The sequence below is a fragment of the Pipistrellus hanaki genome (assembly GCF_964339955.1).
Source record: "Pipistrellus hanaki genome assembly, chromosome: 2".
NCBI classification, from domain to species: Eukaryota; Metazoa; Chordata; class Mammalia; order Chiroptera; family Vespertilionidae; genus Pipistrellus; species Pipistrellus hanaki.
Window position 1 is genome coordinate 140498395 of NC_140504.1, and position 24870 is coordinate 140523264.

At 42.5% G+C, this 24870-nt stretch overlaps 1 protein-coding gene across 1 annotated transcript in view; it reads left to right on the forward strand.

Annotated features, from left to right (window-relative positions):
- Positions 1-1929: 1929 nt before the first annotated feature.
- DDAH1 (dimethylarginine dimethylaminohydrolase 1) overlaps positions 1930-24870 on the forward strand; it is a 144161-nt gene continuing 121220 nt past the window's right edge. Inside the window, exon 1 of the mRNA XM_084874443.1 lies at positions 1930-2449. Within this exon, the coding sequence (XP_084730569.1) occupies positions 2147-2449 (303 nt within the window). The 5' untranslated portion in view covers positions 1930-2146. The remainder of the gene's footprint in view (positions 2450-24870) is intronic.

The following is a 24870-nucleotide window of genomic DNA, read 5'->3' on the forward strand; positions in this document are numbered from 1 at the left end:
CATTCAGTGATTTGACATTAGATTGGTGCCAATAGGGCAGCCTGGGTCCCCTTAATTTGTACTTCAGAAGTAGAACCTAGTAGAAAGGTTTGTTATTTTCCTTTTGGTCCATTCCCCAGTGTCAGGGTTAGAGCTGTCCTTCACTTAAGAGCCTTAATTTATGACAGTAATTTATCTACATCACCTGGATAAATTTAAGTTTTACCCTTGGAAGAGGGGAGAGAAGGCAGATCCCAACTTCTCTGGGCTCAGCTGGGACCACTGTTTCACCATCCTCACCATCCTAGATCTGCTCCTAGAAACCCTTATTTCCTCAAAACTGGGATCAGAGTTCTGGTAAGAAGGCTATGATGACCTGTTCCTTGGCACCAAACCACCAAAAAGAGCAAATATAATATCAGTCCGTGTTCATAGAAGCCTAGCATCTGGAACAAAGGATTTTCTGTAGTCTGTGTGGCATCAGACCACACAGGAAGAATTGTGGGGTTTTTGCTGATAACATGATTTTAAAGGATTACTGGTGTAATCCTTCTTCAAAGGGAGGATGACCAGAATGTTGAAGGGACTTAGAAACCAAATCACTAGTTATTTTTTGGTGGTTCAGGCTCAAGACCTGGAAGGTGTCCAGATGGTGGGTGGGAAGGAGCATGAGGCAGCATATCCTATCTTCAGACAGGAGAATGCTATGAAGAATACTGGTCTGTTGGATCATGCCAGGAGGCAGAACTCGAAGGAGTGGGATATAAGCCCCAAATGGTAACATTTTTAACAATGTTGCTCTTCAAAAGTGGAATATACTTTGTAAGTAAGTGAGGTTTAAAACATCCAAGGTAAGGTTGGATAACTGTGGTAGATGTTTTAGCTGTCATTCAAGAACATGTGTAAGGGAAGTTGGATGAGAGGGTTTCCCTGGTCCCATTCAAATCTAAGGTCCTATGGTCTAATCAATCTTTAAATTAGAAGTGTTCTACAGAATATGAGGAAAGAAGATTATTACCTGAGGTTCTTTTGTAGTTATAACCTGGTTTTTGAAATGGATATTTCCCTCAAAAAAGGGAAAAAGAAAGAAAAAGCATAACTCAGGGGTTATTTAATCCTCGATATATGAGAGAGGAAAATAGAAGGAAGGGAAAGGCACTCCCGAAGGGGTATGGTAAAAGAAGCCCTCCCCAGGGACCACGGCAATCCCACAGAGCTGTACAGGCCGAGAACACTCAATGACAAGAATTATGATGCTACACAACCCCGCACAAGGCGAGCTCAGGTCTTTTTTGGATAAAGCACGCTTGGTCTTTGCCTCCCTCTCTCCAAACAAACATGCAAGAATCACATTGGCCGGGAGAGAGGGGATTGTCCTTGAAACACTGTTGAGTTCCTATGTCTCTTTTTGTCTCTTTGTATGGGTTTCTTGAACTCGTCCTTTTTCTCAAAGACTAGAATAAATACAATTTTTAAATCATATTGAGTCTCACGTGCTGGAAAGGGGTCATTTGCAAAGAAAGTCAAGGTATTGTGGACTTGCATGAGAAGAAAGATTCTCACCCTAAGAACCGGGAGGGTTGGGGGTTATGGGAGAACACATACTGGGCTACCCATGAACAAGAGAGCAGGCAAAGCGGTCAAAGTATTTAACCCACAAAATAACTCCAACCAAGAAGCCCTCCGGTCGCTCCGGCTCCCCCGTTGCGGCTCCCCAAGTGCCCCTAGGAGGAGATGCCTAGTGTGCACCTGAGGCAGGACGCAGGTGAAGTCAGATCTGGGTTCGGTGACCCTGTGCCGAAGCGCCCCCGACCTGCGCCCACCTCCGGCGGTGCTCACCGCCTCCCGCAACCCCGCTCTGGGCGCGGGCCTCGCCACTCCCCCCGCCCCCGGGGCCGCCGCGCACCGGGCGCGCGGGGTGGGCGCGGGCTGCGCGGGCCGTCGCCCCGGGCTCTGGGCATGCTCAGTGCGCGGGCAGGGCTGGGCGGGAGCGGCGCCTCCGCACACAGTGCCTCCCTGGCCGCCGCCGCCGGAGCCGCGGGCGCTCGCAGCTGGGCACGCGCCGCCCCGGAGGAACCACCGCCGCCGCCTCCGCACCTCCCAGCCGCCGCCACCGCAGCCGGAACCTCCCTCCCTCCCTCCCTCCCTCCCTCCCGCCGCCGGAGCCATGGCCGCGCTCGGCCACCCCGCCGCCTTCGGCCGGGCCACCCACGCCGTGGTGCGGGCGCTGCCCGAGTCGCTGTGCCGGCACGCGCTGCGGAGCGCCCAGGGCGCCGAGGTGGATTTCGCCCGCGCCGAGCGGCAGCACCAGCTCTACGTGGACGTGCTGGGCAGCAAGCTGGGGCTGCAGGTGGTGTCGCTGCCGGCCGACGAGAGCCTCCCGGACTGCGTGTTCGTGGAGGACGTGGCCGTGGTGTGCGAGGAGACCGCGCTCATCACCCGGCCCGGGGCGCCGAGCCGGAGGAAGGAGGTAACTGCCCGCCTGTCCCCCCGCCCGCCCGGCGCCGCGGGGGCGCGGCCGGGGACGCGCCGCCCGGGGATCGCGGAACCGGCCCCCGGGCTAGTTCACAACTTCCCTTTCGGGGACGAGGGAGGGTGTGTCCCCGCGAGTCCGGGAGAAAGAGAGAGAAGTTCATTGTTCACGCCTCCCGCGGCCGGGCGGGAGCAGCTCGGGCGCCTCGGAAGGGACCCGACGGAGTGGGGTGGTGGTGCGCCTCGAGCAGGTGGGTGGGGTGGGAATCCATCTCACCAGCAGGTTTATTTGTGAAGATTACAGAGCAGGGAAGACAATACGCAACTCACAGGGTTTCCCAGGGGGCGGGGGCGGGGAAGGGTGCCGCTCCAGGCTGGGCGAGGGCTCCGGGGGGCAGTGCCAGGTGGTGACACTGGACCCTCCAAGTTCTGCCTGGAACTGGGCGTCGGGCGGGGCCCAATGAATGAACGGGGTGCAGGTGCCTACAGACTGAGGGCGTCCCAAGTTACTTTTCAGCGGTGGAGAGTGAGTCCTCAGGAAGGGACTGCCGAGTGAATGAATGAAAGGAGAGTGGCTTGTTGGTGAACTGGAGTCAAATGTGAGAATGAAATAGACTAGGCTGAAAAGCTATCCTTTCGGCTTTCCGTGTGTGTGTGTGTGTGTGTGTGTGTGTGTGTGTGTGTGTGTTTAATTAGAAATAGTTGTTTGACATATTGCATAATTTTATTTTCAATATTTTTGGACTCATACCAAATGAGAGCTTTTTGTGTTCTCAAGGGATGGGGACTACTTTAAAATATTGCAGCTTGTGAAAATGGCTGTGATCGCTTTAAACACAAGGTCGGCTGGTGGGAAGGGACAAGTAGAGTGAGATTGGATTTTAAAATACCATCTGTCCTGAGATGCTTCTCATTGCCCTCTGAGAGCCCAGGCTGAAGACGCTGTGTTGCTGTTGGCATCAAGTGGCATTGCAAAAAGCTAGTGGCTTCTTTTGTATCTGGAGGGGTGGGGGATTTTGCCCCCTTCTTGTCTTTATTCAATTCATATTGCAAGTGCCTCACAGAGCTTCTTCTACAACATGCTTCACTACTTCGTTATAGAACCGTACATGTTCCGAGAGAATAAAGCGTATTCTATAATATATTTGGCAGTGAGGTTATTAGCTTTTGTCACCCTACCTTTGCAGAAAACCAAAGGAATAACAGGTCTCATTCTCATAGCTCTTTTATCTCCATTGCCACACCTCTCCATCTTTGAGTCTGTGAGGTGACCCCCACTGTTTTAAAGTGGTAAGCATGGACTCCTTTTGAATACTTTCTAGAATATCCTAGGCCATATGGCAGAGCTGAGGTTTGTATGTAAGAGTAAAATATATTTTTAAAATCCTTAAAAAGTCATACTTATTTGATGGGCATAGTAGTACAAATTCCTGTTGAGACTGTCACATATTTAATCATCCATTTTGTTTTATTCTTATAACACAACCTTCCAAATTCTGACCTTCCTGATACTAAAGTGGGCAGTGATTTTTCTTCTCGGTCAGATTTCTGAGGTATACATTTTAAATGGACTTTTTTCTTATGTCAGCCTGATGATCTACTGCCAGAGGCCACATAGTGTAGTGGATAGAAACATCAGACTATATCTAATTCTGTGACCTTCGTGTGTCTGTGTGTGTGTGTGTGTGTATGTCTCCTGCTCAGTGTTCTCACCTGTAAAATGGACATAATCAGACATACCTATTTCATAGAGTTGTAATGAATTCATTAATCCACCTGAAATGCATAGGATAGGACATTTCACGAATGTTGGTTATTGTTCCATGGGAGGTTTACTCCTTCCAGAGTAGTAAGAAGTCTAACGTGCACCGGGTGACGGGGAGTCATCCTCACACCTTAGGCTCCCTCCTAATCTGCTATGTAGCACTGCTTCCCAGCTTGAGTTTCCTGCTGGCATGTGGTCTCTGCCACTGCACATGACCTGGATCGCCAAAGTTACAGCCCTTCCAGCCAAGCCATTTTGGATGGGGTGCTGGAAAACAGGCCATGCAGAGTAATGAGCTCTCTTTGAATCTCTCAGAGCACAAGTTTGCTGTCCTGGTTGGTGTGAACAAATGCTTGTTAAGTAAGTGAATGAATGAAATGCTATTTAGCTAACACCAACATTAAGGCCCTTGTTGGATTGCCACACACACACACACACACACACACACACACACACACACATATATATATATATATATATATATATATATATATATATATATATATATTTTTTTTTTTTTTTAAATGTGACACCTGCCTCCTTAACTGTGAAATTCCACAGCCAAGGCATTATTTTAAAATTATCGTCACAGAACCTCTTGCCTCCTGTCTTCTCACTTTGCATTCCATTCTCCAGATGGCGGCCAACCTGGTCTTTCTAAAACTCAAATCGATCTTGTCCCTCCTGTGATTATAAGTCTTGAGGGGCCTTTAGTGAAATTGATAAACCCAAGAGCTTAGCTCTGTTTGCCTTTCCAGGTCCAGCTGCACCTCTGACCACACCCCAGGTGCCTCGTATTGCTTTCCTGGGTATGCATTTCTCCTTTGCCCAGGGCCATCTCCCTCCTTCCTCTCCTCCACTTTACCTGTTTGTATTCATGCTTCAGTTCTCCGCTTATTGTTGCCATTAATATTATTAGCTAATCTTTATTGGGTGCTTGCCATTTACCAGACATGCTGCCAGATTTATGATATGCATTTCAATGAATGCTCACACCAATCCTTTAAGCTCAACATAGCATTATTGTTATTTTAAAGCAGATGAAGTTGAGGCTTAGAGAGATTAAATAAATTGGCCAAGGTTATAGATTGAAACGAGGGAAACCAGGATTTGAATTCAGGTTTGCAGGACTCTAAAGCTCTAGTCCCAATCACTGTAATATTAGGCATTACTTTCCCTTTTATGAGCACCTATAACCTTCTGTACTCCCTTTTATGGTACTTATCATACCACATAGTAATTGCCTGTCTACCTTTCTATATCCCCCACTATTATAAAAATTGTGAGGACAGGGAGCATGTCTGTATTGTTCAATGTTTTTTAAAATATATATTTTATTGATTTTTTACAGAGAGGAAAGGAGAGGGACAAAGAGTCAGAAACATTGATGAGACAGAAACATCCATCAGAGCTGCCTTCTGCTTACCTCCTACTGGGGATGTGCCCACAGCCAAGGTACATGTCCTTGACTGGAATCAAACCTGGGACCTTTCAGTCCACAGGCTGCCGCTCTATCCACTGAGCCAAACCAGTTAGGGCTTGTTCAACATTTTAATCCCAAGACCTTGCACCCAATAGTCATGCAACAAACATATTTTTGAATAGATGTGTCCATGATTTTAGATCAGCTTTAGTTTTATCCTTATTATGACATATTTGGTGCTTTGCAAGCATCCCCAATCAGTGGAGTGACAAAAGTTTCATTACAAGGATAGGTTTTTCTCCCTTTCCTTTCCTCTGCCTCTTGTTTTTATAAAATTTCTGACAAGTCCCTTCTTAATCAAAACATCATGTTATGTATAATGACTTTTCTTCCTTGGAAGAAAGGAGCAAGAACGGAACTCAAGAAAGTAATCCTTCTATAAAAGCTCGGTGTTTGCCACAGTGGGGTCTCCAAAGGTTAATAAAGCACAGGCTCTGTCTGCAGGAAATTCTGGTTTTAGTGAAGAAATTGTATATACAGAAAGTCATCAAATGTTAATTGTCTAATAACTTTGTATCTTCAGGAATATGAATATTTTAATATGTTTGATACTTTGGAAGCAAACACATTAGCCTTGATAATCCAATTATTATTTTAAATGAATCCAACTTACTTTGTAGAGGAAAAAAGGTCAACTTCTAAATGTCCAAGTTCTGTTAACAAATATCTAAATGATGAAGTAAAGTAAGTGACAGGGTGTGAGGATTGGGGTGTGGTTTTTTAACTAAAAATTTGGAATAGATTATACATGCCTGAAGTACCAAATTCAAAAGGCACAAGAATATCTGCATTGCAAGTTTGTCTGGCCCTCCTTACTCCACTCTTGTACCTGACTACCCAGCTTCTTCCCACAGAGGCAACTACTAATACCACTTTCTTCAGTTTCCTTCTGGAAGGTTTTTAATGCCTAATACATGATTAATTGGCAAAGCTTACTCAAGCAAAATTGTGAAATATATCCTATGCCCCTTTGTCCTTCTTTCACAGCTCTTTTGTCCTTTCCCAGGTACCAATATTATTATGTTAGATATTCTGTCTAGGAGAAAAATCACACACACAAAGGTATAATGCCTTTAAATATCCTTTCCTGGAGCATTTGCATTGTTAGGGACGTCTATACGAATAAGGCAGTGCTTAGTACAAGGTAAAAAATTCCCATAGTTGAATTAGACGTGGGAGAGTGTTGCATAGGGACATAAGTGGAAGAGGTGAGCAAATACATATTTGTATAGAAATTACCCTTCTGTTGGGGTCCTTGACTCTTCAGACCTACCTAGTTAGTCCTGGGTTTGTTCTTTGGTTAGGAAAAAGCATAATTATGCTGATTCCAGAGGCAAGAGAGCATCAAGACTGTGTCTAACATTTGCCAAGTTCTGTGTGTGAACCCCAAGAGGTGCTAAAAACCACTAGCTCTACTTAAAAGATAAGAAAACTGAGACTCAGGTAACTATGGTTGAGTAACGTGTCCAAAGGCACACAAAGCTAATAAGTGGCAGAAATGAGGTTTTCATAAGAATGCAAAGGTCATTTTTGCTTGAAATCCTTGTTCCCAGTTGTGGTTAATCATAACAAAAGGTTAAATCAATATAAAATAATCAACAAAATCCCATTTCACAAGCTAATAATATGTAATCTAACTTGGATATTAACTAAGTAAATTATTTTAGAGTTTCTTCTCTCATAAAGTATAATAGTTTCCCCCCCCCCCAATTTAGTTAAAAATAATAATTCAGTCATTTACACGAAACCCAAAAATTGCCTAGGCACAGTTGTGCATAGTTGTGTCTTACTTACCAGCTGACTGGATGATAACTTTTTAAACACACACATTTCCTAAAACTTCTGTTTCACTTCAGGTGAGAAAACTACCATAAGCCATAATTAGAAATCACTTTCTCACCAGGATGGAAAGCAAACGTGCTGGGAGCCCCTCACGTGGCAGCAGATTAACGGTTCTTGATAAAGTATCACCTCCAACTTGTTAGAACAACTGCTCCCTTTCAGTTTCTTCTCAGCCTTCGACATGGCCTTGGCAAAAAAGCACTTGGAAATGGATGCGTCCTGGAAAGTGGGATGCATCTAATAATGTAATCTGTTCCCGTACAGTTGATCTTGAAAGCCTTGAAATAAAGAACATGATGAGTAGGGAGTGAGTTCTATTAGATACTATTAGCGAAAATGAGCTTTCTGCAGAGATTCCTAGAGTCATTAGAGAATCATTATAAGACTAAGAAGGCAGGGATGGATCCCTTATAATTCAGACATGCTGGGAAATTGATTTTGCAAGTTTTTGAATTCTTAATGAGCTCAGATTTCTTCACAATTAATTTTATTATAGTAATGGTAGGTATCCATCCATTAATGTAAACCACAACACAGAAAAATCTACTTAAGATTTTTGAACAGATTTACTTTCCACTGCCTTTACATCATAAATAAATTATTCATGGCCTCTTATGAGCCTCAATATAAATATGGAGATGCATGATTAAAAAGTGAGTGCTGGTTATTACTTATTTTATGGCATTTGGTATTAAAAATATGTAACCACTTCAGAAGGCCTAGTTTAGAGATCTGGACATGTGGTAGAGTTCTTCCCTCTAATCAAGAGGTATCATAATTAAAATAAAATAATGGAAATCTAATGAGAGAGAGGGAAGGTTTCATTTGTATCTTATACAGAACACAGTGCATTCATTGTTCACCCCAAGTTGCCAATAAATATTTATTTACTGTAACTAAATCCCTGATGTTCCATCATAATTCTCCTCTGACCTTTGAAGTTGGCTTTCATTGCTGTCTCTAAACTGGTATTAGGTATCAAATCTGTCAAAGTCCTTAGGCTCATTTTATAAACAGGTACTTTTCATGCAGACGAACAAGCAGGAGTAATTTCAGACAACAAATTTCATTAAAAGATGCGTGCATGTATTGCCATCTCATTCACTTTGTCTTTGTCAAATATTTTAATATGTGAAAATGCACATTGTCTTCCTGAAGCTGAGTGCAGAAGGAATAGTAGCATCACGTGGGAAGGAATACATCACCAAGATAGTACAAATTATTGCAGGGTTGGTTTAATTTTCCCCAGCAAATTCATGTGGGCAAACGTGACTTAGTTTACGTTAGCAAATTAAGGGAAACACAACTATTAAGCACTCCCCATTTTGCAGCTGGATGGGCATCCAGGGGTAAGTTGTCATTTTAATGAAGATGAATACTTCAGTATTTTGCTTGATTTGAATATGCATGAGTAAATAAACCTTTGCTTTCATAAAAAAATGTCTTGATTTATTTGTTTTTATTTTGTTTAAGAAATACTACAGTTTTCTAATTTGCTTATGAATGTCATGGTTGCATTAAAATGATTATGCTTTTGTCCTGGCTGGTATTGCTCATACAGAAGGCAGCATGTTCGTCTGCACATCTAAGGGTCATGAGTTTGATTCCCAGTTAAGGACACATACCTGGATTGAAGGTTCTTTCCCTGGTGCATGCAGGAGGCAACCAATTGATGTATCTCTCTCACATCTATATTTCTTTCTCTTTCCTTCCCTCCCTCCTTCCCTTCCTCTCTTCTTCCCTCCCTTCTTCCCTCCCTCCCTCCCTCTCTCTTTCCCCCCCTCCTCCCCTCCCCCTCTCTCTAAAAATCAGTAGAAAAAATATTCCCAGGTAAGATTAAAAATGACTGCTTTCTTGTCCTGGCCAAGTGGCTATTCTTACACATTGAAAGGTTGTGGGTTTAATCCCAGTTGGGGTGCATACAAGAGGCAGCTGATTAGTGTTTCTCAAATGGATGTCTCACTCTCTCTTTCTTCCTCCCTCCCTCCCTCTCAAACCAGTAAAAACAATATTTTAAAATGACTGTGCTTTTTGAAGATGAAGGAATATTTGCATTATTTATATATTAATACGTTTGTGCTTTTGCATTCAGCAACTGTCTACTACTTACCAGACCCAATGTTTGGTGCTGGGGAGATGTAGATGAATTAGATTCCACTGTTTCCCACAAGGACCTCACAGCCAGGGAGGCAGACTGGTGGCAGACACTCACAGAGCATAAGGTCTGGTTTTATGACAGAACTCTGTCTGGTGCTATGGAAACTCTGTGAAGTGTGTCTGACACCAGGACTTCTCAGAAGAAGCAATTTTTGAGCTAGAAGTAACCAGGGGGAGGCAGAGATAGAGACAGAGAGCCTTCAGAGATAGAGAGCATTGTAAAATAGGATTCGGTGATAGTACAGTAAGAATTAACTTCATTAATGTTAGGAAGGATGCAGGATTGCAAAAAGCCCTCTGTGCCCTCTCAGGTTTCTGAGGTTTTTATATCCCCAGTTCCAAGTTCACCAATAAAACCACATCCTTAACCATATTTCCTGCTTTGGGGGTAGAGGGATTTAGGGCCTAGTACACCCCATTTGTAACTGTACTCCCATCTTTTCTCCTATCAGGAGCTCCAAAAGGGTTTGGCACCCCTTCCAGGGTTCTTCACTAACACAGTTTGGGAGCAGTGTAACCAACTGCTAGAGTGGACTCCGAGTTTGAGACTCATTTTTTGAGGTTATAGAATGTCATTTGGGCAGTAATATTTTCCCTTTGGTCAAAATTTACACATTAGGATATGTTAGGCAAGTCAGGCATCTGTAATATATAGATTTACAGTTGGCCTTTGAACAATGTGAGGTTAAGGGGGGGGGGGGGGGATCCACCTCTGAGTGGTCCAAACTCCATGGGTAACATTTTACTTCCCACAAATTCAGTCTTCCATCAGTATCTGCAGGGGATTGATTCTAGAACAACTGGGGATGCCAAAACTCACAGATACTTCAACCCCTTTTATAAGATGGCCTAGATTCTAGGCCCTAGAACAATGCATATAGTGGGCCCTCCACATCCACAGACTCCCAACTGTAGGATAGAAAATACCGGTCTGTGATTGGTTGAATCAATGGATTTCAAACCTAGGGATACAGAGGGCCAACTGTATATTTATTGATAAAAATCTGTAAGTGGAACCGTACAGTTCAAACCTGTTTTGTTCAGGGGTCAGCTGCACATAACATTATCCCTTTCAAAGGCAGGTAAGGGTAAACTATTTTCTGTTTGATGTTGAAGTGTGTTTTTATTAAAAAAATCTCCATTTTGGCAGTAGACACCATTGAATCTCACACTAATAAAAATCAAGTGCAGAGTAAATCTATAATTAGGGGTTGCATTTTGTGTATGCTACAGAAGGCAGCATGTTAGGGACATAACCCTGTTCTAGGGGTCAGGGAACTCTGGTTTTGATTTTTGTAGTGATAGGATGTAATATTCTTTCCAGCTTGGAGATGCTATGCTTCCCTTTGGACCTCAGTGCGTGTTGGGGTGGATGTGGAGGGTGGGAAAGAAAGAAAGAGATAGATAGAGGAAAATGGAAGGGAAAATTATGATAACTTACATTCATGATGTGGGATTATGGTTTGGTGAATGAAAAATATTGAATTTTGTTCAACCTAAGACATTATGCTTGTTCTACTTGGTTAACCACTCATATAAATCCATGCTTTATTAATAACAATCCATTATGAAATGAAATTGAATTTGCTATTTCAAAAGTTGTGCATTATAACACATTTGATAAATAATTTTTCCTATAGAAAACTTTAAATAAAAGCCATTGAAAGAGCATGATTCCTAGAACCACATAATTGCTATCATCATAAATCACTTTAATCAATATCTACTATTTGATGTTTCTGTGGTAAATGTGAATCAATGACTCGAAGAAATGGAGAGCAAGTGGGTCCGAGGTATGTGCTATAAGCTGTGTTTTCTGTGAGAACTTAAAGTCTTGACTTGCCCAGGGAAATTCTTTCTTATAAACCTTCCTTATATATGTGCTGATTTCCATTTTTTGGTGCTAAAATTGAGTTTCATTTTCAAAAGTCAAGAACTTTGATCTTCCAAACTGCATAAAGTTACGTTTCTGAGTAAACACAAAAAGGAAAAGACACCTATTTCAATGCAGCCTTCCTATTACAAATTAAGAGTGTAAACACAGTTAAGATTTTGATGTAATTATTTTTTTTAAACTTGCAGATATGTTTGTGGTAAAGCATAGTCATTTTTGCCTGAAATGATTAAGAAAACCTGAAATTAGTTAATTAAATAATCTTGGTGCAGTTACAAGATAATAGGGAAAAAATACTACATCCATTTTGTTCTCTTAATTATTTGTTTTTTAGTCGTAAATGAACCATCATTTTATGAAGAAAGAATAATATAACTATAGTTTGGCTTTGGGTCAATTTGTGATAAAAACGTACTTTTCAATTCAAGAATTTTATATGGATAAATTTAAACCAAGCAATTTATTTTGGGTTCTTACTGTTTTTGCTCTTGTTTTTGGTATGCCCTCTTCCTCCTCCTCAGGGGCCCTCTCTTTCCTTCTCCCCTTTCTCTGAAACTGGAGGAAGAGAGAGGGGCCCTAGTACAAGAGGGTATAGATCTCTTCATTTTTTTGCCATGTTACTCTCAAATTAAATCTTTTTAAAGCTTTAGGCCTCCCCTAATCTCCAAGCTTCCCAAACCATCCCTATATATAAGCAGTTTATCTCTGAATAGAGCTCAGCTTCAAGACAAAGCTTTTTGTACAGTTGTGTGTCTCTGTGTTTTTTTCAAATTGCTGCTTTCCACTCACTATAGTGAGGTCATGAAATCAATTTAGTGGACCATGACCAGCTCATTTATTTTTATTATAATAGAATCAATAGAAAATGTCTGAGTACACAGCGACATAGTTGGGTCAATATTGTTTCATGAAACTCTTTTCATTTGTATGTATTTCTGTTTGCATGTGTACTAAGTAAGTATATAAAATATGTTTCCTACTCTGGGGTCATGGTTAAGAAAAGGACTGAAAACCCACAGTATCTCCTTTCAAACATATTGCGCCATTGAGCTTCTTCATAGACATTCGAGACTCTGGGCCACACCTGTTTCCCAGTGCATTCTGGGAATCATAACCAGAATTGTAAATGTCTCTCTATGCATATCAAGTCATGCTTGATTTCCACTCCTTACAGTGATGAAATCCTGGCCGTTTGGACCCTGTCCATCCAGGAAAAAAAAATAAATGAGGAAGAGGAAGACTGTGGACTTCACCATTTGCTAGAAGCTGATTCTCCCTCTCCATTGGTGACATTCTAAGCCAGCTAAGGAGAGGTTACATGGACTCAGACCGGAAAGCATAGTTTCCATCTGAACTTGCATCACTTTCATTTCTGATGAGAGGACCAGATTCAGTGGCAGCAGCACGCCCTAGAGCTCTCGCATCAGGAAGGGTTGTGCTCTTCCTACTGGCAGCCTCAGGGTCCGAGGTCAGGATTTGGCTGTGGGAACTCTGAGGTTGCGATGGAAACCCAGAACATGTTTCTATTGTTGTTGTTCAGAGTGTCCCAGAATGTGTCAAAACACAGAATGTGCTAAAACAACTATAATGTTTATGTCATGCTCAGACTACTGCCTGGAGGCCTGGGAAGAGACCCTGAAAAACACTTTTTATCATTTTTTTTTCCCTTCACACTTCTGCAGTTCTAAATAGGTGGAAATACACTTCTCAGCCTCTATGGAATAGTGCCCAATGGAAATTTAACTTTCTTCCCCAAGGAACTTATTTCGATAATATTTGATGGTGATGGTGCTCATTTAAGTGTGAAACATTTGGACTGACGTACAGGTTGGGGGTTCACTCTAACAGTGCATTTGACTGGTTGGTAATGAGTGGCTTTATGTCTACAGGGAAACGGAGCATCTGATTTTCACAGCTGAGCAGCCTCGTACTAAGAGCGAAGTGTACTCCCTCACACGTGTTCTTTTGTCCCCCGCAAAAGGAGAGCTTTGAAGATTTTCATAAGAGACGTTACTGATAGAGGCAAACCCTGTGTGGCTGGGACTGGAGACATTGTGTGTTGGTAGGAAAAGGGCTTGGGATTGTGCATCTTGGAGCTATACTTGCATGAGAAGAAATGGGTAGTACGAGTATCATGTCCGTGTCTGCATTTTTCTTTGCAAGCACTGAGCTGGATAACCGAAGCCTGAGTGGTTGGCAAGAAAAGTGAGGATTAATATTGCTGCTGACTGGACCCCAGAGAGGAGCTTCTTGGTAAGGGAGAGGAGTAATAGGGATTTCAGTAGTGAGAACATTTTCTTGAAAGTAAATGCACAAAAACACACAAGAGATAGCTCACTGGCTTCAGCACAGCACGGCTGAGAGCTCCATTATTATTCAGGACACGCTCCCTGAAATACTTGCCTGCCCTGAGGTCAGCCTAATGACAGGAAATTCCACAAATGTAACAGTTACCGTCCCGTGGCCTATTTTAAACACACACACACACACACACACACACACACACACCCATACACCCTGAGAGAAAGAATTTATACTTATTCTAAATCATCTTTAGATAAAATCTGTTTTCTCACATTACTTTTCTGCCAATAATGCTTGTTAATAATGTGGCTCATCAACAATGATTAGAGGGATTCTTGGGTTACATTATTCTGGTGGACCATTAGCCAGGAGAATTATGTTTCTAAGTGAATTTTCCTTTTCCATGGGACCCTTTCGGTCTGTGATCACCTCCATGTAACCCTGCCTTCCTCTTCACCTCACCTTTCTCTGGAGCTGTCAACAGAGGAGAAAGAGTGGATGCAGTTCCTGGGGCCTCCCTAGCCTTCTTTGCTCCCCTCGGGCTGGGTGTTCTTGTAACACCAGTTTCTGGGCCTGGATTGTGATAATCAAATTACAACTTTCAACTAATAAGTGGATCATAAAGTCAACATAGTGGGTCACTCCACTTTTTTGTTTGTTTTGTTGTTTGTAGACGAACTAGAATCAAATTGAAAATGTAATGTGTGCATTACCAATGTGTGACAACCTGTTGTGTGTTTTTTAAAATATATTTTATTGATTTTTTTTTTTTACAGAGAGGAAGGTAGAGGGATAGAGAGTTAGAAACATTGATCAGCTGCCTCCTTCACACCCCCTACTGAGGATGTGCCAGCAACCAAGGTACATGCCCTTGACCGGAATCGAACCTGGGACCCAACCTGGTACCCAACCTGGGACCCTGCAATCCATAGGCTAACGCTCTACCCACTGAGCCAAACTGGTTAGGGCAACCTGTTGTGTTTTTGTTATTTTTTAAAATTTCTTTATTGATTAAGGTATCACATATTTGTCCTCACCCCCCTACTCCTCCCCACTCATGCATTGTCCTTGACCACTAGTTATGCTCATATGTATGCACATAAGTCCTTTGGTTGATCTCTCTCTTTTATCCCTACTCTCCCTTTGAGGTCCAACAGTTTGACTCATGGCTCCTTATCTCTGGGTCTGTTCTTGTTCATCAGTATATGTTGTTCACTATTTCTTCTAGAGGAGTGAGATCATGTCCTACTGGGAATATACTTATAAGAATCGAAAATGAGACAAGCAATAATGGTTATGCAGAAAGGCAAATGAATCAGTCTGTAGTGAGTTTCTTTCTGGGCCAACAGTTCTTTTGAGACCCAATTTCAATGTCAAACAGTTCCTTATGTGTATATGTCAGCCTGTTGTGTTTTTTCATGTGATTTTTGTCTTGCTTAAACACATACATGCATATACATGTTCCCTTGTGTGTTGTGGATTCCCATGCAAAGTGTACTCCTTACTATGGGTCACAGTCGTTAAAATCTACTTATCTAGGAGGCCAACACAAACTGAAACAAATGCTATCATTTTAGTGTTTGCTGACAATCTTTGCTGTTTTCAGATCAATTGAATCTTGGTGTGTGTCAGAGGCATTTGACTTTCATTGAGCAAATGGGCAGGTCGCTATTGCCTACTAGGAAGGTAAAGCCACTCATCTAAATGCAGCAAAATGCAAGAAATGGACAGAAAGAAAAACAAACCGTGGAAAAGTAGAGAGAAAAAAAATAAGTGGAAAGTCTTGGGTTCTTTTCAGTGAATAGACCTTTTCAAATATCAAGGACTCCCTCACATAAATGCTATTGAGAATTTACATACACTTAGAAGTGATATGGTCGTTTGTAAACAGAATCATGATGTTGTATTACTACAGCCCAGGATTGCAGGTGCTCAGAAAGTGCACCTCTTATTAAAAGGGCCACAGTAGCCTGGTCAGTGTGACTCAGCAGTTGAGAATCGACCCATGAACCAGGAGGTCACAGTTCTATTCTGGATCAGGGCACATGCCTGGGTTGCAGGCACAATCCCAAGTAGGGGACATACAGGAGGCAGCCAAACAGTGATACTCTCTCACCATTGATGTTTCTATCCCTCTCCTCCCTTTCTCTCTCTGAAATTAATAAAAACATTTTTTTTAAAATAAAAGGCCACATTAGAGCCCAGGACAGTTTCATGTGTTTTGACTCCAGCCTCATTTCTACTGAATCTGCTTTCCCCTGCTCCCCATACTTTGCCCACCTGCATCTGATTCAGCTTGCTCTGTTCCCCAAATCCATAGTCACTGTCATGCCACGGTATCTCAGGTACCTCAGTCATCACCATTCCCAGCATGTGTATCTCTCTCACGGAGCCCATTCTCTGGAGACACATGCTTTTAGACTGACTCAGGAGGCAGACTGACTCCCTCACAGACGTGCCTTGGGCTGTGGTTTCTCCTCCTTTCCAATGTGCCCTGAGGGGTGGAAGAGGAAGGCTGTGAATTCAAATTGTGGTTCCACTGCTTATTAGCTGTGTGTTCTGGAGCAAGTTGGGCTTCAGTTTCATCATCTGTAAAAACTGGTGTGGTTTTGGCTACCCTGTGCCTTAGTGATGATGATTAGATGCATTAATTATGCAATAAAGCAGAACCATGCTTTCTGTCTTTCTAGAGGCAGTCATTCGAATCCCTCAGTATTGAAGCTGTGCTTTTTTCTTGCTTCTTTCTCTCCCCGGAGACCTTTGTTCCTTTGGCTGTGGCCTTGCTGCCTGTAGCCTACCCAGACACTGAGACTCTGCCTAGCAGTTAAAATTCATGGCTCTTCTATTTTGGGCTCCTCTACTGAAACATGCCAGGAGGTTGGGAAGAGCATTAAAAACATCCGCTGGAGCCTCAGCGCACAGCTGGGCCAGTCCCCCAGCACCTGGCTACCCGAAAGGCAGGTCTCATGTGGGGCACTGGCCTTCTCTCCACCTCACCATTTTAGGAGTAATCCACCACAATCACCTGAATCAAACGATACTACCCTTTCTATATGTTCTCCTCAGATGTCCAACCTTCTAAATAAATAGGATCTCTGCCTTTAAACTTAGCATTTGATCTTGAACTGGTTGTCTATGGGCATTAGAGATTTCCAACTTCTTTACCCATTGAATGGGTTTTCCATTTTTAAGAACTTTAAAATGTCTTACATTGCGAGGTAAAATTCCACCTGGAGTTAAGTCTTGGTTCTGCTTCTCAGTTACATCATCATGGGCAGCTCACAGGTTTCAGTTTCCAGTAAAATATCTTTCTGTCTGCTTCCCAAGATCAGAATGTACTGAAAACTGTGATGCCCCCAAACGAATGTGATTACACCAGTAACATTATGATAAGTGACAGATTGTACATAATGACAGTAGTAACATTGTTATTTAGGCACTAGAGATGACCAGCATATTCTTGATGTTTCTGACTGACCACATTTGACCAGGGTCCCTCACACTGTGATCACTAAGCTCTGAAAATCCTGTGAGAAGGGCTCTGATAGAAAGAGGCTACTCCTAGAAAGCTTCAGCTAACTCTAAAGACTTAAATCTACCACTTATTAGTAAGGTGAACTTGGGCAAATAACCTTTGGGTACAGTTTTGTCATCTGAAACAAAGGATAACAATGACTTACTTATTCAACAAGCAGCCATTGTTGAGTGCCTCCTATATATAAAACTGATAAAGGAAACATAACACCTGTCCTGATGGAGACTATGGTGTGTGTAATTGGGGACAGAAAATAAAATAAACGATCACAATATATGTGCACTTAAAAACAGTGGTAAGTGCTGCAAAGGAAAAAGACGACTTCCCTCAGAAGGTTGTAAAAAGTGAATGAGACCTTAGCTAGAAAGGCCTGGGTATCAGTTCTTAAATAAGACCTCTTATTGAAGAGTGAGCAATAAATGTTTGTTGATCAAAAATGATAAGTAACTGGCCTAATATTGGTGTCACTGGAGATCCTCCCTCAGGCAGTAAAGAGGGAGGTTGGTGTTGAGCAGGACCTGAAGTTCTCCTCTTAAAACCTCTACCTACGAGCTGTGTAGCTGAGGGCTCATGGGTGATTGCTGTGGACTTCAGGATTCCCCTATGGAAACAGGATCATGCTGCTCTCATTCACCATCTGTTGTGCTGATGCTTAAATGAAGAAAGAATGTGAAAGCACTCTGTGAGGATCATGGTTGTGGGTGTTAGGTAGTGGCTACTTCTGATCGCTAAACTCAGCACCCATTAGGAACTGGGCCACAGACCACCTGCCACAGCCCCTAAGGATGGGTCCCTGGACTCACAGTCTTAGAACCAGCCCTTAGAACCCGCCATCCTGCCTCAGACAGCTTTCAGAACTTTGACAGAAGGATCTACAGAAGTGACACATGTTAAGGGACTGGCTAGTTTATGGAACTCCTAGAGACATGGTAGACTAATCATTTCAGAATATGCACTCTGTAAGTAGAGTGTGGGAGCTAAGTAGGCTCCAGGAACACACATGACCACCACTAATTGTGTGCTATGCATGCTCCTTTGTTTACCCCACTTCTCACCCATACAGTTCCCTCCATTTTACAGATGGGGAAACTCAGGAGAGGTTACATTGACTTGCCTAAGGTCAAATTGTCACTTAATAGTGAAGGCAAGATGGAGATCCAGGTCTTTCTGATTTTGAAACCCAGGCATTTGGCCATTATACCACAGAGAAGGCATGCCAGACATTAGAGAATGTGGGGAAGTGAGACCATATTGATACAAATCCCACAGCCACAGGCCTGATGCCATTGAGGGACATCTGTCCCATCTTGGTGAGGGCACCAAGAAGATAGGTTTCAGCTCAACAACTACTCATCCCCCTACCCCTCATCCATGAGGTTAGCTCAGAAACCTTTCCCGCCCAGCAGAATCACAGAGGGGTTGACCAGTGTCTCCAGCCACGCATTTAGTCAGGGCTTGATATTTGTTGGCAGGGTTCTTTGCCAAATAATTGAGCAACCCATGGAGAACCTTGACCTTTTATAATACACCAGAGGGCATGCTGAGTAAGTCTGAACAGGAATACTGGAATGATTCCAGCTCAAGTTGCCATTGCTTTGGGTAGAAAACATCAGTTAATTCCATCCGTACGACTATACTAAGTCTTAGTCTCCCCAGAGTGGAATCAAAGAGAAAATTATATGAAAAAATACATAAGAGATATGGGCACAGATCATCACTATTCTGAAAGTGGATGTCACCCTAATTCAGTGTGTGTGTGTCTTGTTAATAACATAGACCCCAAAGTGAACAAGACAAACAAGAATACAAGCCACAATATTAGAAACAACACAAGCAAGCTGCAACTTGTCCAATTCCTGTGCACCTGTGTTTTGATTGAGGGAGTGGGAATGCACATAGAGTTTGATTGGATGTTGTTCTCCCTGTATCTTAGAGCAGGGAAGGTAGGATAGAATGCCTTAACCCCACAGTTAAGACACTTATAATAACTTTGGAGATGGCTTGGATAAACCATATTAGCTTCTTATCCTTCCTCTCTCTTCTGTCTTGCTCTGGGGACTGGGAGGGCAATGTTACCCATATTTAAGAGAAATCAATGCATTACCCATGCCGCTGCTCCTGATTTTGTGTTTATAAACATTCCCTCTCCTTTCTGTAGAGGACTAGAATCCTCTACTAGAGTCCAACAAATGCCACTTTGCTCTGAAATGCCATGGGGACCTGCTGCTAGATAGTGTGGACTTCTGGAGCCTGCCCCACCTGCTTGGACTTCCACCCACCAAATATGTTTCTCTGTGTGCCTAGGTCTCGTGTTCAGGCTCCTTTAAGGACCCAACACTGTGTGAACCACCTTCTCTCAGTTAATCCTTTTACCCACAATAAGTAACAGCAATAGTAATATTACTTGTCATGTATTTGTTGTGCATCAGCATTTTAAATCCATCATCTTTACCAGTAGTCTTGGTCCTGTTCCAAGCCTGGCTATTAGCAGAGGAAATTAAAGGACCCCTTGGTCGTTAGGTCAATGGGTTAGCCTGCTCATGTCTGCTGTTGGCCTTGCTCTGATATGACCCTTACTCATTTCAAATGCTGAAGTTGTGCCCTGGCCCATTAACTGGTTTATATCTTGACCCCCTTTGCTGATTTCTTGCCTAGATGCTCTCTCCCCTCCTCCCCCACAAAAGACCTCAAGGGTGACCTCTAACCCTTGTGTGACAAGATCCCTGAAACTGACTGCCAAGCCATGTGCCAGCCCTCTCATATATCGGCCTGGTAAATGTGTCAGGCCACCCACTAGCCTGCTTTATGCTGGGGTGAACCAATCAGTTTGGTCCCTTGTGCTAGGCCTTTTATGCCACTGTCATCCTGAAGCTTCTTCCTTCTGCCCACCCTTGGAACCATCCCTGGTCACAGGCCTTGCCCTGAGGGACCATTCTCTGATTGGAACTCAGACCCAACATGCATATATGTTTTAAAGTATTTATTAGGTTCAACCTATTAGGAATTTTGGGGTAAGGTGACTTGACTACATACATTTAATTTTTATTTTATTTTCCTACCTCCTGTAATAATTAGCTATCAATTAAATGCTAATCTTCTGACTCATTTTAATTAATCAATTTGTTCTTGGAATTATCACTAAACTGACTTTAGTACAGTTTAGTAAATTGGCATTTTTCTGGTAGAAAAGTAATCTTACTGAGTTTAATTAAACAAATTAAAAAGTGATAAGTCTCAATTATCAAAGCTATTGTGTGTTATTTGTTTTTTAATCCTCACCCAAGGGTATTTATTTTTAGAGAGAGGAAGGTAAAGAGGTAAGGACGGAGGGGGGGAGAGAGAGAGAGAAATATCAATGTGAGAGGGTCACATCAATTGGTTGCCTCTGCACAAGGGACTGAGGATTGAACCTGCAATCCAGGTATATGCTCTTGACCAGGAATTGAACCCACGACCCTTAGGTCTGCAGGCTGATGCTCTAAACCCTAAGCAACTCCAGCCAAGGCAAAACTGTTTTTTTTTTGTTTTTTTACAGATTTCCTGGGTTTTGTGTTGTTTTTGTAGAAGAAAAATTATTCACATTATTGTAATTCCATATAGTTCAAACCTAGAACAAAGGAAGTGATGCAAATCCTTTAGCAGAAAGGTCACTTGAGTCATTAGAGTGTCTCAAGCCATTGTGGGGCCTTGGAGCTGCTATTGATGCACAGCACATTTCTTCAAATTGTGACACCACTCAATTGTGTAGATGTTTCTCATGTGAATATTGCACTGAGGGAGAGCAATAGAGAGACATTTACTTATAAACAAAAGCCAGTGGTTTGAGGAGGAAATGAATCCTTCATAGAATTCAAAAATAAGCCAGATTCTCAGAAACTCTCATTCAATTCCTGCCATTCTTTATCTTTTAGAAGATAAACAGAGGTGGCTGGGAGAATGAAAGGGCAGAATTAGCAATAATAAAATAACATGAATTTTGATAGATGTTTCAGAATAACAACTTCAAACTAATAGACCTTGATGTCCTCACAAGAAAGGATGCTGAAGATTCTGGCTCCTCATCATAATTGGTTGATATTTCTTGCTGAACACATTGCACTGTACAAGGTCTCCATGTTTTCTCAGGTTGATTGTAAGTGATGAATACAGGGGCACAACCAGCTTGTTTTAATGATTGAATGTGAAGGAAGAAGGTAGTATTGCAGAGGAGAAATCTTTCCAGTGTTTCCATTGAGAATTAGCCTTGTGATGGGAAAATTCAGAGAGCAAAGGCCAGTGCAACTTTTGGTTAACATTTTGCATAATTTAGACTGACTAAACCTACAATTCCTGGTAACTTGATTTGAATTTTTGGCAAGCTTTAGAACTAACTTGATAGGGAGTTGTCAGGTCTACCTCCAGGCTAAGACTAGCAATCATATTATTGGGTCAATGATTTTGTATTCTAGTCAGGTGTGTTTTTTAGGGTTGCAGTAGTCAACAGAAACCTATCCACATCTCCTGCAAGAAAGAGGAGGAAAAAGGCAAGGATATACTCCAATTGAAACCACAAAATCGTTAGGAACACAGCGTGTCTTTTTCCTCATGTTCTCTCTTCTCTCTGTGGATCTGCTTCATTCTGTTCTGCTTCCTCATAACTTCAGCTTCTTTGAGGTCCAGAAATTACCTCATATCCCTTTAACTTAGCTGCCATATCCATCCGACTCAGAGGTCCAGTTTCTTAATTTCAGATACCCAAATCGGGACCTTCATGGGCCCATACTAAATTTTTGAGCCAGGCAACCAAGTCATAGGTAGTTGGCCAGCCTACGAGTAAACTGGATCTGTGTCAGGAGCCCAGTGTTCAGTCAGCTATGCTTCACAATCAAGGGCCACAGTAAGTTTGCTTAGAGTCTGGACAGGAAAGATCCCAGCATGTAAAACAGACAGGTCATGGGTGTGTCTCACACATAGCCAGCTTCCTCCTGCCAGTAAGTGAATCTGAACACTGAACCCTTGTGAAAGAAAAAAAAAATGCTATGGGTACCACAGTCTTGTCTTTTTACCCTTCGAGTTTTGAAATTCAATGATGGTGACCTTTTTTTTTTTTTTTTTTCCTCTCCCTTTGAAAGATGGTCTGTCTGCCCTATATCCCTTTAGTGAGAACACTTCTCTCCTGCTCCCAGATGAAAATTAAGACATAATATAAAAGGCTGCAAGGAGAGTGGAGACAGAGAAGAGGAAGGGTAAATGGGAAAAGAGAAGGAGAATGGGGACGAACTGATTAGATATGAGATCCTTCGTTTCCGCACAGAAACTTGATACATCTCCATGATGCTAAGCCATAAATTAGATGATTGGGGTGGTGACAGGAAGTTTGTGGGGGAGGAAGAGGGAGGGAAATGGGACTAACACAAGGCAGGGGAAGCAAAAGGGAGAGTTGGAATAGTGGGCAGCCTCAAAAGGTAGGAATTCCAACTTGATGCCTTTGAAATAACATTGCCAAAGGATAAGACAAAATGGAGTTCAAATGGAGATGAACAGCTGAGCTAGTCTAGCCTTCAGCTTTCTCTCTTCCTGAAAGCACTCCTGTACACAACTTTGTGAACAACCTCTGGGGTAATACAGACCAGCACGAGTGTCTCTGCTTCTAACCAAAACCCCAATTAGAGATACACCTGGAAACAAAGCATTTGGAGAGTCCAGGCATCTATCCCTACTGGGCTGTAATATTTTGGTTTGTCATTTTAGCAAATGGTCAGAGTTGCAGATGACATTTAACTGTTGGCATAAGTTCATCTCTCCTTTAGGTTTATGAAGGAGAGGAAGATTGTTTCATTCTTTTGTGTGTCTTTCTTTGCTTCTACCATTAGCCATCACTTCTAATATGATGGCCATGGTCTGGTATGCAAAGCCATGTATGTCAAGTGCCTAAATACTCGGTCTTGGGTACAGTGCTTACATTGCACAATGCACTAATCTTTTACTCTTTTTCCTGACATTAAAACAGAGTCTGCTTGCTGAACTCGAACTCCTGAATTCACCCTACTAAACCCACTTTACATGTCCTTCTTCCTTGAAGCTTTCACCCAACTCCTAGAGTCCCCTGAACGTTAGTGAGCACATACCACTCTGTATTATTGTTACTTACTAGTATTTGCACAGCGGTTTACCTCAGTAATCTGTGAACTTCTTTTCTCCATCACCTGTGACTTTTTCACTTCTATTAATGGTACACAGTCAGTAATCAATGAGTGTACGTTGAATTGAATGCACACTATATGCTCAATACGGTTTAGCATTCACAGTATTCTCAGGGCCCATTGTCATACGTGGCAACTTTGGGTTGAGTAGTGGGAAGAGCACAGGAGTTGAGGACAGGACACCTGTGTTCCAGCCCTTGGCCTTGCTCCTCATGAATGTGTGTGTCTTTGGTCACAGTCTCCCTGAGCTTCAGTCTTCTCATATGTAAAATAGGGACAGTGATTCCTGCTGCTCAAGACTTTCTGTGAAGATAAAATTTTTTAAAAATGTGAAAAGTCTTTGTAATGTTAATGTGCTATATATGAGCAAGATATCATCAAAACCATCCTTTTGGAATTTCAGGAAATGATCCTCTTTAAATGTGTGATCCAAGAAAAAACCTTTCTTTTTTTTTGTTCTGAACGCTGTTTCATAGCAAACATGTCATAGAGTTGAAAGCTATGCTGTTGTGAGAACAATAAATACAAAACATTGGTATAGTGCCTGGCATATAGTAGGCACTCAGTGAATGATGGCTGCCATTGCTGTTATTCCTGCTGTTGTTGGGACAATGTAGCATTTTCCTGAGGAAATTTTCCTTGGAGGCTTGCTCCAAGGAAAGCAGTTGGGTGATGTGAGAAGAGCCACAGATCTTCAATCCTTATATAGTTCTGGAGCCTTCTAACCCTGAGCAAGCAGCTGGTTCCTTGTCTCCTTTCTCCATACTCCGGTCTCCACTAGTGTGCTGTGAGAGTGACTTTGAGTGCAGAAAAGAAGAGTGTAAAAACCCAGGTGAGCCTTGCTGTTTTTTTTTCTTTTTTAATATATATTTTATTGATTTTTTACAGAGAGGACAGGAAAGGGATAGAGAGTTAGAAACGTCAATGAGAGAGAAATATCGACCAGCTGCCTCCTGCACACCCCCCACTGGGGATGTGCCCACAACCAAGGTACATGCCCTTGACCGAAATTGAACCCGGGACCCTTGAGTCTGCAGGCCAACACTCTATCCACTGAGCCAAACAGTTTCGGCCGTTGCTGTTTTGTTGAGAATGCATTTGATTTTCTTATTGTTTGTGTCTGTCAGACAGTGGAGCCTCTACTGGGAATGGAGAGGCTATAAACATGTCTGCAGTTACCTAAAGGCTGATAAGCTACTTTATTTGGAGGTTAAGGTGGGGATGGAAGCCTTTCAAGTACTTGATGCTATGGAGCCT